Genomic DNA, 19,596 nt, shown 5'->3' with positions numbered 1-19,596 from the left:
GCTCATTGGGCTGTTTCCCTGCCCTTTCAGACCACGGAGCTGCTCATTGGGGGACTTTTTTGGCTCCGCCCATGCGACCCAGCCAATCGGCCTCAAGAGCAGGAGGATTGTGGGAGAAAGAGGTTGTTGGGGTGTGTGGCTTGTGGGAAGCCGGTGGTGGCAGTTGGGCTCTGAGGGTTTTATTCCTGAGGAGCTGTTTTGTTTATCTTGTGTAGTTCTAAAAATAAAGTTAGTTTCTTTTGACAAGTGGCTCCTGAATTGTGCCCAGCCAGACTGCGGCAGAAGATCTTGTTGGATCAAACATGTGCCCTTGTGGAAACAACTGAAGAATCTAATGCAACAGACCGAGCAGATGGTTCATCAACAAGTAGAAATTAAGTCTCCAACCACAATGTTTGTGGCCATGATAGCTCTATTGAGCTGTCACATAAGTAGGGGCCCTGGAGAAACTTATTGGACCCATTTACCTTTAGTGCATCCAGTGGTATGGACTGGAGAATCCATCCCAGTATTTACTAATGATACTCATATGATGGAAGGTTTTATAGATACTCACATTACACCCATCCATGTGACTGAATCTAATTATACTGGCTACAGTAGGCAACTACCTATATGCTGGTCCCATAATAAACATGCTGGATGTTTAAAGAAAAAGACAGCATTTGGGGTACCTAGACCAGCCAATTGTATTGGCCCATGGGACTCAAGATTATATGTCCAGACAGTTATTAAAATGGGACTTTCTCATAACAAGCCAGTCATTTCCACAGAACATCCACCAATACCTTACTGCCCTAATCATTCTGCAATAGAATTTTGCACCTTTCCTAAATGGATGGAATGTGCAAACATCTTTCCAGTACAACTTAAAGATTCTGGAAATGGTTGATATATTTTGGATTGGTCTCCAAGAATTGATAAAAGACAACTAAATAAGGATGTCATGACCCCTGGAGGTTTCATTGGTAATATTCTAACCTTCAGTGAAGGTGGTATCCAAAAAGATCTCTGGCGTTTAATTGCAGCCTCAGTTTTTCTACATTAACAGGTGGCCCTATGCTTGACTTTGTAGGCAGGAATTGCAAAAAGGGCTCCTCCCGTGGCCTGAGAGCCTGTGTTCAATTTCCTTATGCTTTAATTACTGTAATTGTAAGACTTAAGAAAAAAAAGGTGAAAAATATCTTGTAGCCTATAAAAGATGCAATCTAATTACATGACTAGATTTAACAGAGAGAGGAATGTTAGTCCTTCACCAACTCTCCCGTCTCACTGCCAGCCAATATTTCACAACAATGGTATGCTGATGCTGGTATTCAACTTTTAAAACAGATGCATGCTCAGTTAACCAGAGCCAAATGAGCTCTTGGTCTCATAATTCTTGGAGTGGCTGCTTTAATCTCCTTTATGGCATCTACAGTAATAGCTTCAGTAGTTATATCTCAAAACATTCAGCACGCAAATTTTCTTAATAATTTTGCTCAAAATACTTCTAAAGCCCTCCATAATCAGATAATATTGATGAGAAGACTGAAACTAAATTAAATGCCTTGGAAACTACTGTCATAAATACAAGTAATGAGCTTTCCTGCCGCAGTCTGGCTGGGCACAATTCAGGAGCCACTTGTCAAAAGAAACAAACTTTATTTTTAGAACACACATGCCACACCACACAGCTCTTCAGGAAAACCTTCAGAGCCCAACTGCCACCACCGGCTTCCCACAAGCCTCTCAACCTCCCCCACTCCTCCTGCTCTTGAGGCCTATTGGCTGGGTCGCGTGGGCGGAGACAAAAAAAGTCCCCCAATGAGCAGCTCCGTGGTCTGAAAGATGGGGAAACAACCCAATGAGCATCACCGCAGAGGAGCCAATCAGTTGGCAGCTAGAAGTTTGCTGGAGCCACTGTGAGCCAATCATCAGCTGGCAGCTGGAAGTTTGCTGGCAGCTGGAAGTTTGCTGAGACCCCTTCCACTGTGGCTCTCAACATCTCCCCCTCTGTTTAAAACAACAAGCATGTGCCTGCCTTAGGTTGTCTAATACTACATATGGTCCTTACCCGTCATCGGATGAGCTGACCTTGTAAACCTCCATGTCCTTGTAAAGTCTTCCATGCCCTAACCGCATCTACAGCAATTTGTAAGTAAACGCCAGGATCATATGCAATTTGTTGCTGCTGATCCTCATAAGGTCCCTTTCCTAACAACATATCAAGATTTCTCTAAGGATAACCAGCTGCCACATTTCGCCTAGCCGACACCTTGCAAAATTCCGCATTGGCAACCTTCCATAACAGGTATTGTCCTCCATTTAGCATAGCTTTACACATATTAGCCCAATCTGCTAGTGTCATGTTCAAGTTGGTAATGGATTCGACCATGCTTACAGTGAAGGGTGCTTGAGGACCATAGGTTGTTACAGCCTCTTTTAGCTGCTTCACTTTTTTGAAATTTAAAGCATGGTGAATTAGCTGCCCTCCTGCCTGCTCAAATACAGGGCATGTTAATATTTGAGATCCTGTCTCAGGATCCCAACTATCAACTGCGGGGGTTGGGGGCCTCCCAGCATATGGAGGTGGCGCTGTTGGTTGGACACTTACGCCCTCTGGTGATAGAAAGGTGTTAGTAGCAGTCTCCTGTTGTAACTTTTCCCCTGATGGCTTTTTCTGCTCTAAACTTTCTTCCTCTGTCTGACTAGCTCGAGAGACCTTCTCTTTTACTTGAATCTTTTCCTCTGTCTGACTAACTTGAGACACCTTCTCTTTTATTTGAATCAATATGTCTTCTCCTTCCTCTACCATTGTCTGAACTTAAGGCTTTGGACTAAGCAAACAAGATACGAACGTCCACATGGCAATGTGCCAACTGGCAGAGTCCCTGGGCTTTTCTTTTCTATTCTTTTTAAATCTTCACCATGATGGTTCTATTGTGATATACTTAACAACTCCTCCTTAAAAAGCCATGGGCTACATTTTTGTATTGTATCAACGTATGCCCTGACTGCTCTTGATTTTACTGGGATGCCTCCTTCCTCTAACAATTTACTTAACACTCTTTCAGTTTGTTTTTTACTAATTTCTGATCCCATATTTCTATTATAATACATCCCAACAAGATAACACCAAACAAAACCGAGACAGAATGAAACAAAAGTGGAACAACACAAAATCATTGTATCAGCCTTTCTATCCTCCTGAAATGTCCATCTGTCCTTTCTCCCTATCAACAGACGCAAATAGTTTTTCCTCAGATGTGAGCGGTTTTTCTTCCGTCTCATTCATCTCCAGGGACAGGCAACTTAAAACAAAAGCAAAACAAAACAAAAGAAGAATCTTAAAATGGCTACCCATCCTCTCGCCCTGCCCTCAGGGGTGAGCAGTTTACCTTATCACTTACCCTTTTTTTTTTTTCAAAAGAAACAAACTTTATTTTTAGAACACACACACACACACACACACACACACACACACACGCCACACCACACAGCTCTACAGGAAAACCTTCAGAGCCCAACTGCCACCATCAGCTTCCTACAAGCCTCTCAACCTCCCCCACTCCTCCTGCTCTTGAGGCCAATTGGCTGGGTAGCGTGGGTGGAGACAAAAAAAGTCCCCCAATGAGCAGCTCCGTGGTCTGAAAGGGTGGGGAAACAACCCAATGAGCATCACCGCAGAAAAGCCAATCAGTTGGCAGCTAGAAGTTTGCTGTGAGCCAATCATCAGCTGGAAGCTGGAAGTTTGCTGGCAGCTGGAAGTTTGCTGGGGCCCCTTCGGCTATGGCTCTCAACACTTTCCTTTCTCAAATGTAAACAAAGGCTTAAATGCCATGCTGACTCCAAGTATGTCTGCTACTCACAAATATAATGCTTCCCAATAGGATTGGTAAAAGGTTAAAAATCATCTTATGGGTATTTGGCAGAGCAATAATAATAGCCCGGCTCTTCTAGAGAAGATTCAATTCAATTATTACATCATCACATCCAGGATATTCAGAAAAGTAAAATCGATCTTATGGATTCTGCATCTCTAGCTGATCAGATACTTCATGAATTGAATGGCTTTAATCCTGGAAATATGTTGAAACATTCTGCATGGTATATTATTGGAATGATATGTTTGCTACTAATTCTTTTTGGGGCATACCCTCAGAACAAGGACCTAGGAACTCAAAATAATGGCCCATCATTTGCATTTAAAAAATAAAGAAGAGGGATGTGTGGGGAGCCATCCATGAACTGTGCATGAATCAACATGGAAGCCATTAGGCAGGAAAGTCTGGTATTGGGAACTCCCAGCATAACTCTACTGGTTTGAGAATGCCCAATTCATGCGACTTCCTATATAGCTCCATCAGAGGTTAAGCACAACACCAGAGATGGGCATGACCCATTAAGAACCAAAGAGCCTGCTTACCCCTACCCCTATTCCTGTTTTTCTAGAAGCTCCTATCAAACCCTTTTGATCTGTACCGCTATATATAAAGCAAGCATGGGCTCCTTCTTTGTGTTAGAAGCTGTTCACCTCTGGTCAGTTGAGTCCATCATTTATTATTTCTGATCTCTCATGTTTATTTCATGGTACTATTTACATAGCTTTTATTTGACAGCCAGCCCAACCTCCAACAGGAACTTTTTCCTCGCACATGAAAGACTTAATAACTGACTCAATAAATGGATGAATGATCTAGACATTTCTCAAAAGAAGAAATACAAACGGCTGACAAATATATGAAAAAAATTCAACATCCTTAGCAATCATGGAATATCAAATCAAAACTGCACTAAAATTTCATTTCAACCCTCAAAATGGCAATCAACAAGAATACAAATAACAAGGGCTGGGGTTATAGCTCAGTGGTAGAGCACTTGCCCAGCATATGTGAGGCACTGAGTTCAATTCTCAGCACCACATATAAATAAATAAATAATCCACTGACAATTAAAAAAAAAAGAATACAAGCTGGGTACAGTGGTGCACAACTATAATCCCAGTGGCTCAGGAGCCTGAAGCAAGAGGATCAGGAAAAGCCATCCTCAGCAAAAGCAAGGTGCTAAGCAACTCTAAAACACAAGATAGGAAGGGGATGTGGCTCTGTGGTCAAGTGCTCTTGAATTCAATCCCCAGGACCCACCATCCAAAAAAGAATACAAATAACAAGAATTGCTGGCTATGATATTGGGGGAGAGTACACTTATACATTGTTGGTGGGACTACAAGTTAGTATACCACTTTGGAAAGCAGGGTCAAGTTTTCTCAAAAGACTAGGAATGGGGGCTGTGGTTGTGACTCAGTGGTAGAGCACTCACCTATTACTTGTGAGGCCCTGGGGTCGATTCTCAGCACCAAATATAAATAAATAAAATAAACATATTGTGACCACCTACGACTAAAAAATAAATATTAAAAAAAAGACTAGGAATGGACTACCATATGACACAGCTATCCCACTTCTTGATATTTATCCAAAAGATCAAATCAGCATACTATATAAAGATAGATTCATAAATATAAATAGCAGTACAATCTCAACAAGAGCCAAGTTATAGAACCAGCCTAGGTGCCCATAAGTAGATGAGGCAATAAAGAAGATGTGGAATATATACACAATGTAGTTTTACTCAGCACAGAGAAGAATGAAATTATGTCATCTGCTGGCAAGGCAAAAGGGAAGAACCAGGGAATAAAGTTGACCAAATTATTATTATGTGCAATATGAGTATATCACAATGTATTGTATTTTTATATGTAACTATAAGGCACCAATTAAAAATAAACACACAGAAGGAAAACCAATAGAGAAAAGCAATCAAGGTGAAGGAGGAAGAAACAGAAGGGGATAAATAATGAGGATTGAAATAAAGAAAACTATGCTATATACATTTATGAATATGTCCAAAATATTGTAGATATATTATGTAAAACTACAATGCACTAAATTTTTTAAATACCATAACATGAATCAGAAATACAAGTTCATTTAAAAATTTTTGCTACCAAAACCACACATAATCTAATAAATAAATTAGTTGAATATACACTTCTCCGAAGAAGCACAAATGTCCAATAATTACATGAAAAAAAATGTTCACCATCTTTAATCACTAGGAAAATACAAATCAAAATTACATTTAAATTCTATCTCACCCCAGTAAGAATGACTATTACCAAGAACACAAAAAATAATAAGTGCTATTGCAGCTGAAGGGAAAAAGGTACCCTCGTATACTATTGGTCAGAATGTAAATTAGAACAGCCACTGTGGAAATCAGAATGGAATTTCCTTAAAAAAAAAAAAAGAACTGAAAATGGAGTTATCACATGATACAGCTATACAATTATTCTTGAAGGATAGAAGGATAGAAATCAGCATACCTGCATATCCATGTTTAATGTACCACTATTCATAATGGCCTAGCTATGGATTCAGCCTAGTTTACCAACAGATTAATGGATAAAGAAAATGTGATATATGTATGTGTACACACACACACACACACACACACACACATTGGAGTTTTATTTCAGAAATAAGAATGAAATCATGTCATTTGCAGGAAAATGGATGGAACTGGACAACATAGTAAGTGAAACTGAGAAAGGCAAGTATTACACTGTTTTACACTGTTTTCTCTCATATGTAGAAACTAGGAGAAAGAAGATAACATGTAAATAGAAGGGAGATATTAGGGAAGGGAAAAGTGAGTAGTGAGGGGGGAAAAGGGGAAAAGAAGGAAATAGGGAGGATGCATATTATTCAAGTACATTATGTGTATGTACAGAACTGTCACAATGAATACCATTGTTTCATGCAACTAATATGCACTAATAATTATAATTTTAAAATAAAATAATTTTAAAATGCCTGTAATAAGGTTCAATGAATGTGTTAAATTTATATGTAATTTCTGCAGGAAAAAAAAACTCCAGGTCTGATTTTCTAATAGAAATTTTAAAATTCAAGGCAATCTGTTTCACATAACCCTCTATAATGAATAAGATGGTTGTAATATAGATAACTTCCTCCCATATGGAAAAAAAAATGTAAGTATTTGTGTTGCTAGTTGAATGTTTCTACTTAACCTCTTTATTTAAAATTTATATGGAACTCTGAAAGATGCTGCATGATACCAAATGAAGTAAATATTTTTTATTTAAAAAATAAAAAGGAAATTCTGTTATTTGCAATAACATGGATGAACCTAGAGAACATCATGCTAACTGATAAAGGAATACAAAGACCAAAACTTCATGATCTCATATATGGAATCTAAAAACAATGAACTCACGGAAGTAGAGAGTAGAAGGCTGGTTATTGGAGGTTGAGAGGGGGGTGGGTAGATGAGATAGAGCCTCCCTGCTCACATTACTACCTTTTTCCTTCCTCAGCTGAACAGACCTCTTTTCAGTGGCAGCAGCATCAGTAAAATAAGCCTTTGCCAAATTCCTATCAGAATCTTGAGCAACAGTTCTAAACATATCTCATAAAGCCTCTGACTCCACCTAGAATTTCTCCTGAACCTGCAGAGAATTTTGATTTCAGTTAATTTCACCATGCCATTCATCTCTATACCTCTTGCTCCACCTTGAACAGAAGCCCTTTGTGGCACTTCTATTAAAAAGTCTGTGTATCATATGCATTCTCTGCACTTCCTTCTCCAATGACTTTTTCTGATCCACTCTGCTCCATTCCATATTTTTCTTTGAAGACCTACTAGCCTACATGTTTGCATTTTCCTAGAATACTTCTACTTCCTAACCCTAACTGAGCACTCACTATCCTTATATTAATTAATTATAACCCTAATTGAGCACTAACTATTCTTATATTAATTAATTATTATAATAATTATTAGGAAGTAGAAGTAGAAGCTAACACAACTATATGCCTGGCACAAGGTAGTTTCCAACTTGAAGTGTTTTCACTCTCAAAGAGTTTCAGTCTGGTATTGAAGACAGGTAAGTAAAAACTAGTTGCAGTTTCAATATATAAAAATGGTTGCCAAAATAGTAACAATAACAACAGTAGCAGAGTAGAGCATGTAGAACATGGGGTGGGGAGGAGAGGAATTGGGAAGGGACTGGGGGATGAAATTGATCAAATTATATTATGGACATGTATAAATATGGCAATAATGAATCCCACTATTAATATATATTCATAATGTTCTAATTAAAAACAACTTGGGGGCTGAGGTTTTGGCCCAGTGGCAGAGCACTTGCCTCACACATGTAGAGGCACTGGGTTCGATCCTCAGCACCACATAAAAATGAATAAACAAAATAAAGATATTGTACCCATGTATAACTTGAAAGGCCAAGGTTTGTCTTCGGAGATTAAAATGCACACACACAGATAGCAGTGACAAAGATGAAGCACTTTACTGCAAGCTGGTTCTAGCTTATATAGAAAGTGAGAGTCAGTTATCTTAAACCAGGAAGCTCCCGGTGCCAATCATAGTAAAGGTCAGGTCATCATCTTACTGTGCACACACGTCCGCACTGCATAAGATTCATGGGGGTCACGAACTGTCCACGAGCACCGAAGACAGGAGGACCAATTAGAAGGTTTTCAAAACAACTTGTTATCCACCCATTGGCAACTTGCCTGCCGCCATGTTGCATTAAGGGCTCCTTATCTGAAAGGCCCGGGGAGTTCTAGCTGCCTACTGGCAATTTGCCTACCGCCATGTTTGAAAGGCCCGGGGAGTTCTCAGGGAGACTCCTAATATAATTTAAAAATATTTTTTTTTTAAAAATTGGCTTGAAGAGAAAAAAATATTGCCAGAAAGGGAAAATTTTGTCAACCTTCCTCCAACTCAACTTCCACATAAGATGAGTTAACTGATTTGATTATCCAGATCCTACCATTCATCACACAAGTTACAGGTATGTGGAATTAGCCCAAAAAAGATATTTTTCAATCTTCTTTTTCCCTACCAAGCTCAAGAGCAATGACTCCTCTTTATCCTCTGGAGTTTTCTGTAACTAAGAAAAAACAAGAACACCCACAGCAGGTTCTAGGCTTTATCCCTACAGTTGCAGGAGAAAATATTAGAAATTTCATTTTTAATCAACAAGAAAGTAAATGTAAATTGGCTGGCTGTGGGCAGCAGACAAATACTCTAAGGAAGTGTTTCACACTCAGTTGGGTTCATAACAGTGCCTCATACTTTCTATGTTTTTTCAGGGCACTGCATTTGATAATTAAGTGGACTGATCAATTGTGTTACCTTATATAACTGAATATCTAGTCTGCTAAACAACCGATAAGAAATAAAATAATAACAAAGATGGTATATACTGGGCATGATAGTGCACACCTGTAATCCTAGCTATGTAAAAGTCTGAGGCAAGAGAGTTGCAAGTTTGAGGCCAGCCTGGGCAACTCAGCGAGACCCTGTCTCAAAAAAATTAGAAAACACTTTTAACTAAATGTTTACCTTGTGCCAGGCATATAGGTGTGTTAGCTTCTACTTCTTCTTCCTAACCCTAACATTTAAATTCTTTGAGCTGGAGGTGCAGATCAGTGGTAGAATATGCAAATAGCAGAGTCTAGGTTCCCACCCTAGCACAAGACAAAAAAGTTGAAAAATGTAAAGAAATGTCACACACTTTGATTTTATAAAAAGACAAATGTTCCAAATTTACTGGCTTTTCTGTGATGACAAATGGGCGCTAGTACATAAACTAGTAGATATTTTAAAATACATTATTTAAAAAATCTGTCCTTCCAGAGTCAGGTCATGGTACTTTAATAATTAATAGGAAAAGAAACATCTTTTTGAAATATACTCACGTTAAAGTGAGAACATTTGAAAGCATTTGGAATATTTCCATCTAACATTATTTTGAGTGTGTGAAAATGATGTGCCAATCAATGTACAGCATCATAGCTTCATATTTTAAAAACTTGGAAACAACTTTCTTGTTTAAAAATCTCCAAGAGTTTCAGAAGATTAGAAATCATTTTTCTTTTTAATATAAATAAAATGCAATACTTCCCAATTGGTTTACAAGCATTAATTTAATCATAGGAGATGGAATTTTACTGAAACTAAAATTTTTGTATAACAGAATAGAAACTTAAAATAATGATTTTACCAACCAAGAAGCATTTCTTCCATACAGAATTTCAAATCTTTAAAGATATCATGTTCAAATGTAACAGAACTGAAAATCAAACACTGAAATAAATTGACTTTAGAACCAGACCTTCAAATCATAGTATCACAAAGTGTTAAATCACACTTTTTAAACATAGTAATGCTTTTTGGTTTTATACTTTTAATAAATAAAATACAGCTAAAAGTCATTTTTGGAAATATTATTATTGATCATTTTTATTGATTTTTTTGAAAAATAAATGCCAGCAGAATGCATTACAATTCTTATTACACGTATACAGCACAATTTTTCATATCTCTGGTTGTATATAAAGTATGTTGACACCAATTCGTGTCTTCATTCATGTACTTTTTAATTTTTTGTATTTTAGAATTTACAAATAAATTATAGTATGTTTAAATAATGTATGAATATACATAGAAACACTGATAAATACTCGTGTTTTCTACTAATAAAGGTTATACAATCAAAGAAATTTAGACTACTTCTATAGTGTTGCACCTAGATGCCTGTGTGTATGTGTGTGTGTATACGTTTACAGGGCTAAGGGATTGAACCCAAGGTCTCATGAATTGCTATAGAAGTGCTCTACCAATGAACTACATCTCCAGCCCCAGATGTCTATAATAATATCTTGCTTTGCTAAATCTGCCTTTCTGAAGACTTTAAACTGCCAGATCCCAAACATGTACCAGAAGTCTGAGTGTAACACTCAGCCGAAATCAGATGATTACCATTGGCATTCTCCCTCAGGAGGCTTTACAGGAAGTTCTTGCTTCTCCCAGATTCTGATGGCAACCAACATTTCTTAATTTGTGACTGCCTCACTCCATCTCTTCCTCTGTAATCACATTGCCTTTTCCCCTTCTGTTCGTGTCCAAATCTCCAACACTCTCATTTAATGACACATTGATTACATCTAGGGCACAGTCACCCAGAATAATCTCTCCATATCAGTATTCTAAATTTCATTATATTTCCAAAGTCCATTTTGCTGTGTAAGGTAACTACTACAACTACACCAATTTTATATTAAAAAACTAGACACTTTAAATGAATTGAAAAAAAAATAGACACAAATAACCAAAACTGATTCAAGAAGAAAAAGAATATATGAAAAGATTTACAAAAAGAAATTGGATTAATAATTATAAATTTTCCCACAATGAAAAACCCAGGCCCAGATGGTTTCATTGGTGAATTCTATCAAACATTTAAAGACAAAATAATAGAAAGGTGATATCAGCAAGATGACAGAGTAGGAGATACTAGCATTCTTCCCGTCACACACACACACACACACATACACACAAAATCAGCTAACCACAAACAAAAATAGCTCTAGGAGGACAAAAGAGTCCAATTAGAAACCTATATCAAAATAGTAAAGCAACAGTGGGTCACTAGGGAGATCAGTTTAGTGGAGATACGTAGGAGCAATGATGAAGGGCACAAACTATCTGTATTACCTACAGAGTAGATGTTATCATGATTCACACTGGCCTGCTCCATGGAGAACCTGGTAGCCTTGGCTGCTCAGGACCTCGATTACCAAAACAGCTGAAGACTACCCACAACTTTCCAGAACAGGACGCAATACTGTTCGCTGGTATCAGTCCCAGTGACCCATTCTACAGTGGACACATCTTTCACTACTGAGGTAACCACCACTACTGCAACCATTCTTGAAGAAAGAGCCGCTATTGCACCACTCCAGGACCAGGGATTCCATTCCTCCCCAGACTCCACATATACTCCAGATCCCAGAGCTAAGGCTGTTCCACATGTACCTGCACTTCAGATCTTGGCTCTGCAACTGCTTTGTTCATGCTCACAATCCAACTTTGGCTCTGTGGCCACTCTGTCCATACCTGTTCTCCAGACCCAGCTCAAAGGCTACTGTGGATGCCCACATCTCAGATAAGAAAGCTCCTGCCATTATAGCTACCCAGCCTCTGGACCCCAGAGATGCTGTTGCTTTATGAGCACCCACACTCTAGACAATGGTTCCAAATCTGCTCAGTTGCTTGAACATCAGATCTCAGAGTCCTCAAGTTGAACCTGGTGCCAAGAGGTATTCTCCTCAGCTATGGCATCCCTCGTGGAAGAAAAAGTTGTCAGGAGATTCCCAGAAGCCATCATCACTGAATACCCCAAGAGCCCTCAATACCACCAGAAGTGTCTGCAGACTTACTGTTAAGAGCCCCTTCACTAACTATGACCCCAGCTAATAGAGCTGCACAAAGGCTATGCCACTGGTCTTCCCTGGAGCCAGAAGCCAACAGCCCATTCAGTCAGCCTACTCACATCCACCCTATCAAAACCAGTCTGCAAAGTTCGTAAAGGTAACTGCTCCATCAAATGCACAGATCAACATAAGGCTATAAGAAACAGCCCCCCCGCCGCCCCTGCCTGCCAAAAACAAAGAAAGAAAAAGAAATAACCCCCCCCAAAAAAAATAGAAAGAAAATAATACACGATACCACCAAGGAAACATAATTTTCCAATAAAAAAAAAATGAAGATCTATGAGTTGCTGGACAACTAATTTCAAATTATTGTTTTAAGAAGACTTAGTGAACTCCAAGAAAACACAGACAACTCAACAAAAATCAGAAAAGCAAATCAGAAACAAAATTTGAAGTTCAATACCGAGAAAGCAATTATTAAAAGAACCAAACTCTTCAGTTTGATTAACACAAGAAATGCAATTAAAAATGCAACAAAGAATACCAAAAGTAGACTTCATAAAGCAGAAGAAAGAATATGTGAACTCAAACCCAAGTTGCTTGAAATTATTCAGTCAGAGGAGAAAAAAATGAATGAAAAACAATAAAAAAAAAAACCTTCATGAGTCATGGAGCACCAACAAGCAAACCAGTATGTGCATTATGAGCAGTTCACAAAAAGAGAGAAAGAGGAAAAAACACTTATTTAAAGAAATAATGGCTGAAAACTTTCTGGATCTGGGAAGTGATGTGGTCATCCTACTATATGAAGTTCATATGTCCCCACACAGATTCAACTGAAAGAAGACTTCACCAAAGCAAATTATAATAAAACCATTAAAAAACAAAGATAATTTTAAATACATCAAGGGAAAAGAAACTTATTTCATAAAATGGAACACTCATAAGGCTATCAGCAGATTTCCCAGCAGAAATTCCCAGGCCAGGAGAAAATGAGATAATATACTAAAAGTGCTGAATGGGGTTGGGGTCAGGGGGAAAGACTAACAAAAACAAAAACCTGTCAACCAAAAATATTTTATTCAGCAAAGCCATCTTTCAGAAATGATGGCAAGATAAAACTTTTCCAAATAAAATTTGGGAGAGTTCATCACCACTATATTGTCTTACAAGAAATAATAAAGGGAGTTTTTAAAGCTGAAATGAAAACATGTTAATTAATAACATAAAAACACACAAAAGTATGAACTGTTAGTGATAACTACACAGTTGAATTCAGAATATTCTAATACTATAATAGTGATATGTAAATCACTAAACCCTAGTATAAAAGTTAAAAGACAAAAGTATTAAAAACAACTTTGTCACAATAATTTGTTAATGAATACACAATGTAGTAAGATGTAAACAGTAACATCAAAACATAAAATGGGTGGGAAGCATTAAAAAGGTGGAGTTCTTGTGTATGATTAAAATCAAGTTGCTACAGGCTTAAAATACTATTAAAACTGTAAGATAGATGGGTATGGTGGTACATGCCTGTAATCGGGAGGCTAAGGCAGGAGGATCACAAGTTCAAAGCCAGTCTCAGCAATAGTCTCACTAAGCAACTAAGTGAGACCCTGTCTCTAAATAAAATACAAAATAGGACTGGGGATGTGGCTAAGTGGTTCAGAGCCTCTGTGTTCAATGCCCAGTACCCTCCCATACAAGAACAATAAGATATTTTATGTAAGCCACATGGTAACCATAAAGAAAAAAACTTATAGTGGATAAGTTAAAGAAATCAAAACAAACCATTATAGAAAATCATCAAATCACAAAGGAAGACAGTAAAAGAAGAAGACAGGAATAAAAGAACTACAAAATAGCCAGAAAATAAGTTACAATAGGACAATAATTGTCTTTACTTATTAACAATTAAATTCTCTAATCAAAAGAGAAAGTCAAATGACTAAAACAAAACCTAAGTATATACTGCCTACAAGATTCACTTCAGCTTTAAAAACACACCTGGGGCTGGGCATAGTGACATGTCTGCAATACCAGCTACTTGGGAGATTGAAGCAGGAGGATCATGAGTTCAAAGCCAACCTTAGCAACTTTGCAAGGCCCTAAGCAACTTAGTGAGATCCTGTCCCCCCAAAAAAGGATGGGATGTTGGGTGGTGTAGGCTGGGGATATAGTTCAGTGGTTAACTGCTCCTGGGTTTATAACCAGTACACACACAAAAAAAAAATACACACACATGGGGGGTGAGAATATAACTCAATAGTAGAGCATTTGCCTAGCACACTTGAGGTTCAATCCCTAGCACTGTCAAAAAAAAAAAAAGACAAAACACACATAGGCTTATATTCCATGCAAATAGAAACTAAAAGAGAGCAGGCATGGCTATACATACTATCAGTCAAAATAGACTTTAAGTCAAAATGTAAAATAGACTTTAAGTCAAAAATGTAAAAGGAGACAAACCCAAGGTTGGGGCACATAAACATAGAAAGCAAATATTAATGTAACTGAAAGGAGAAAGAGATAGCAACACAACAATAGTACAAGACTTCAATGCCCTAATTTCAATTAAAATCAATAAGAAGTTATCAGACTTCAACTATACTTTAGACCTAATGGATCTAACAAATATATACAGAACATTCCATCCAAAAGCAGCAAAATACACATTCTTCTCAAGGGCACATGAAACATTCTACAGCATAGACCATATGTTAGGCCAAAAGAAAGTTTTAATAAACTTATGAAGACTGAAATTATATCAAGTATTTTTTCTGATCATAGAGGTATGAAACTAGGAATAAATATAGAAGGAAATTTGGAAAATTTATAAATATGTGGAAATTAAACATGTTTCTGAACAAACAACGTATGAAAGAAGATATCAAAAGAGAAACAAAAATATCTTGAGAAAAAATAGAAATATGAAACACAAATGTTATGAATACAGCAAAAGTGGCTCCAAGATGGAAGTTTATAACAATAAACGTGTCATCAAAAAAGAAAGATCTCAAATAAACAAGATAATTTGATACCTAAATGAACTAAGTAAAAAACAAAAAGGTAAGCTCAAAGTTAGCAGAAGGAAAGAAATAATAAATCCCAGAGCAGAAACACACTAGAGAGAATAGAAATTCTGAGAATCAAGGAAACTAAGAGTTGAATAGCAAACCATAGTCAAAGATAACTGTCAGTTGTAGGAAAATATTTGTGATGTTTATTAGAGATGAGTTCAGATGCCCATAATAAAGATAGAGCTTTTGAAAAATTGAAAAGGGAAAGAACATAATCTGATAGGAAAAAAATAAACATGACTCTCAAACCAACAATTCACAAACACAAAATATTTTAAAAGGACTTAAACATACAAAATATATGTTATAACTTCATCTCAAGTCATTCCTCCTCTCATTCATTGTATTCCTAGAATATTCTAAACTTTTTTCCTCCGTAGAAGGAATAAAGTTTAGAATATGTGATGCTTGTTCACCTTAATGTTCTACCCTCAACTCCTTGAACAGCTCGCCTCCTCTCATTCTTCAGGTTTTCACTTACAAGCCACCTCCTCAAAGAGGCCTTCTCTGGATCCCCTATCCAAAGTACTAACTGTCCCTCCACCACAGCTGTTGTTAATTTATTTTATCACAGCATAACCTATACTATCCAATTTGAATATCAGCTTCCTAAGAAAAAGTGCTTTGTCTGGTTTGTTCACCATCGTATCCTCCATGTCTAGCAGATGCAAGAAAAGTGAAGTAATTACAGTTCAGGAAACAGAATACTAAGTTATGGGATTTGACAGCAAAATCACCAGAGTGAAGATAAGTTTCAATTTGAAGAATTACAGTGAGTTACTGAAAGGAATTAAAGAGGTTCAAAGAATTGATAATAAAACGTGAGGTAGGTTATCCACATTTTTACTTAAGTTATAAACCACAATATCTCTCAGTTTAAGCACTATCTCTAGTGGATCTAATTCTCTTAGTAACCTCCATTTAATAATTTATTTTTATTTTATTTTTATTTTTTGGGACCAGGGATTGAACTCAGGGGTGCTTCACCACTTAAAGTCACCTGCCCTTTTTATTTTGAGACAAGTTCTCACTAAGTTGCTTAGGGCCTCAATAAATTGCTAAGGCTGGCCTTAAACTTGCAATCCTTCTACCTCAGCCTCCTGAGTTACTATTTACAGGCATGCAGCATTGCACCTGGATTAATAAACCTTTTTTAAAAACTCTTTTGAGACTTCTCTTTTATCCCTCCTTCATCTTTCATCCAGTCATCCAATTCCTCTGGCTGTATCTGCTTCCTTCTCCATCCTACATCATCAATTTACAACATTAATGTCTATCCTTTCCCTCTATAGTGATTATCAAGTCTGAATCTAAGAAAGACCTGAATATGTTTAAATTTGAACACATGACTGTGGACCCACCCTTTTGATTCAGGAGGTCTATGGTGAAGGCTCATTTTAACAAATGCCCCAGAAGAGCTGGATACAGACAATCCAAGGAAAAAAGAAACACTGATCTGGAGCAAACTCCTTCAGAAACACGCTGCCTACTTGGCAGCTTTTTGTGATTACATATTTTCCCAATCAGTGAATAATAATAAATAATAATAATGAATAATCACTTATTTTTATGTGGAGGAATTTCATTGTTTACATTAAAAAGGGACCCTCATACTCAAAAAATATTGGAAATCACCATTTTATAGTAAAAAGTCCAAATTACTTAAAATGACACACAACTAATACCTTCCATGGGCTAGATTTCCAAGCACACCTCTCCTACACGACATTTATGATTTTTTTCCCCTGATGATTTTCCTTATGGCTTACTCCTAATACGATCTCAATTTATCATCACAATGCTTCAATAGCGTTTTAAATTGGGGGAATTAAAAGGATAGCTCAAAGATCAAGTAATTCAACTCCTTAATTTCACTGAGAAGGACTTCATCTTTTGCATACCATTGATTTCCTAATACTAGAACTTAATAACTTAAGACCAACAAGGATATAAAAGTTCCTCAAATTTTTTCTAAGAACTTTCACAAAGCAAATTTCAATTCGATTCTCCTTTGCCATTTAGGCCCCCAGGCTTTAACGGTACCCAGAAGTTCCAGGAGACCAGTAATTCACTCTGCAGACAGACAGAGATTCTGCAGACTCACCATGTAAGAACCTTGGGAATGAAAACAAAGGAAGCTAAAGTTTCCAGACTGTAGCCCTGTAATCATTTAGATGAGATCCCAGTGATGACGATAAGGACAGCAGCTAACATTTATTGGCTCCTTGTTCTCTGCACTCCACTAATCACATTATATCATCAGCCCTTTAGCTGTCCCTAAGTAAGGTGGGTAGCAATTATAGTCTTTAACAATTAGCAAATGAGACTCTGAGAAGTTAACTAACTGTCCAGGTCCCAAAGAGTAAACTTCTCAGATATTACCGGCTGCGGGCAGGTCTCCCCCGCCGTCTGCGTTGGCCCCAGGTTCTCGGCCCGACCCCCTCGGCTAGACCCACCCTTCAGTCAGCAGGCCCGCACTCACCTTCAGCAGCCTATGCCCGGTGGTCTCCTTCTCCTTGTCCGTTACCCCGGACGACCTCTCAGCTTCCTGGGCACTGCGGAAGTAAGTGGTCTCCGATCCTCTCAACTCCACCGGTTTCCCATCCGACGTCCTCAGGTGTATGGCTTCCGGGATGGCCAGGGTACTCCTCTTAAGTACTGGGTCTGTGAACAGGGAATGGACCCGCCCGCTGCGGTTGTCGGCTGCGGTGGGAAGTTTAAGTGCCCCGCTGTGGGTATCAGCAGGGAGCGAGGCGGGAATCTGCCGGGTGTCGTGTGGCTGCGCCATTCCGCCATGCTCCGCAGGGGCCTGCCTGTGCCTGCTTAACTGACCGCTTGCTACTGCGCCAGCGCAATCCAACGAGCTCTCGCAGCCTTTCGCGCGCTTTGCTTCTCGCACGTGCAGCCACGCGGACCCTGATGGTTCTTGCCTGGATGCTGCCAGGGCCGGGGCTTTGCAAGTAGGCAAGTTTAGTGAGCCTAAATGCAGCAAGCACTAGCCGGGCAATTTCTTTCTCCTTTAGGAGGAAATCGGAGCTTGCGGTGGGCAGCAAGCTGCTCAGAGCTGTCATCTGACCCAGTTCAGTCTTGTCTGCCCCTATAAGCAACCCTGGTGAACACTCTTCTCCCTGCACCTTTTCCTTCTAGGAGATTTAAAATATCCGTCATCACTTCCTCTGCACTATCTCCTGTGCCCCAACGTTTTGTCTCCAACAGCCTACTTGGATAACTTTACTTGTTACAAAAGACACATTAATACTTTATATATTGCTTTTCCCTCTGAACCTCTAGTATGGTTCCAAACCCACTTGTAGTGTTTTAGGAAACAAGCTGGTCGAGAAGCAGCAATTGGTATTCGGAGAGAATTCCAGACTATTTTATACCTGTGGGCCGAGAGGAAAACAAAACTCCAAAGTCTGAGCTCCCATCTACAGTTTCTCACAACATTTAAAGGCTATATAGTGTCATAAATTATCTAGTCCAGATTGTCAATGGGGTTTCTAGCAGGAAGTATGTTTACAGAAGCATAGTGTGATAAGGGGAAGAACTGGCTCCTCTTACAAGGCCTTTGATAAATCTCTAGGCTTGGGCCCTGAGCCTCCACAGGTGCGTTTACACTTTAAAGGGAGTAGACTCCCAGGGGAAGTTATCTACAATCCAAAAGGTAGGGACTCTTGATCACTCAGGCTTCCAGGAGAAAGGCTGAGAGGGGGAGGGTAACTGACCCCTTCCCTAGGCATTGGTTTCTTACTATAACATAATTTCATTTCACAACCAGGGCTGATTTTGCCATCACAACCATTTTATGGTTGTTTCATGTGAACAACCATGAAAATTCCGACATTTTTAAAAAATTTGAATCCTATTATCTGAACTCAACTTTTTCTTTTTAAAAAAATATAATTTGGGACTCTCACACTCAAGACTATTGCAAAGGTTTACTCCCTGTCTGCTGCCCTGGTGAACCCTCTTCTCCCTGTTCATTCCTTCCACTATTCAAGTAGTAATACCGTTTTGCCATTATACACAAAGCAAACCCAGAAATTTCCAGAACTGCATTATTGACCCCAAAATTTGAATTTCTTAATACAGAAGACAACAGTCTCCAAAATGCGCTTTCCTACCTCAGAATTATTTTTTATCACTATTCTGTTTGGAATCTATTCATTTATAAAATGGTCAGCTTACAGCATTTAGTTGTC

At 38.3% G+C, this 19,596-nt stretch overlaps 1 protein-coding gene across 1 annotated transcript in view; it reads right to left on the bottom strand.

Moving 5' to 3' along the window:
• Positions 1 to 19,596, bottom strand: part of Catspert (catsper channel auxiliary subunit tau) — a 165,073-nt gene that overhangs the window by 140,901 nt on the left and 4,576 nt on the right. Inside the window, 1 exon segment of the mRNA XM_076866836.1 lies at positions 17,877 to 18,346. Within this exon segment, the coding sequence (XP_076722951.1) occupies positions 17,877 to 18,346 (470 nt within the window).

Source organism: Callospermophilus lateralis, chromosome 9 (assembly GCF_048772815.1).
Source record: "Callospermophilus lateralis isolate mCalLat2 chromosome 9, mCalLat2.hap1, whole genome shotgun sequence".
Lineage (NCBI taxonomy): Eukaryota > Metazoa > Chordata > Mammalia > Rodentia > Sciuridae > Callospermophilus > Callospermophilus lateralis.
This window is presented reverse-complemented; position numbering and strand designations above follow the sequence as displayed.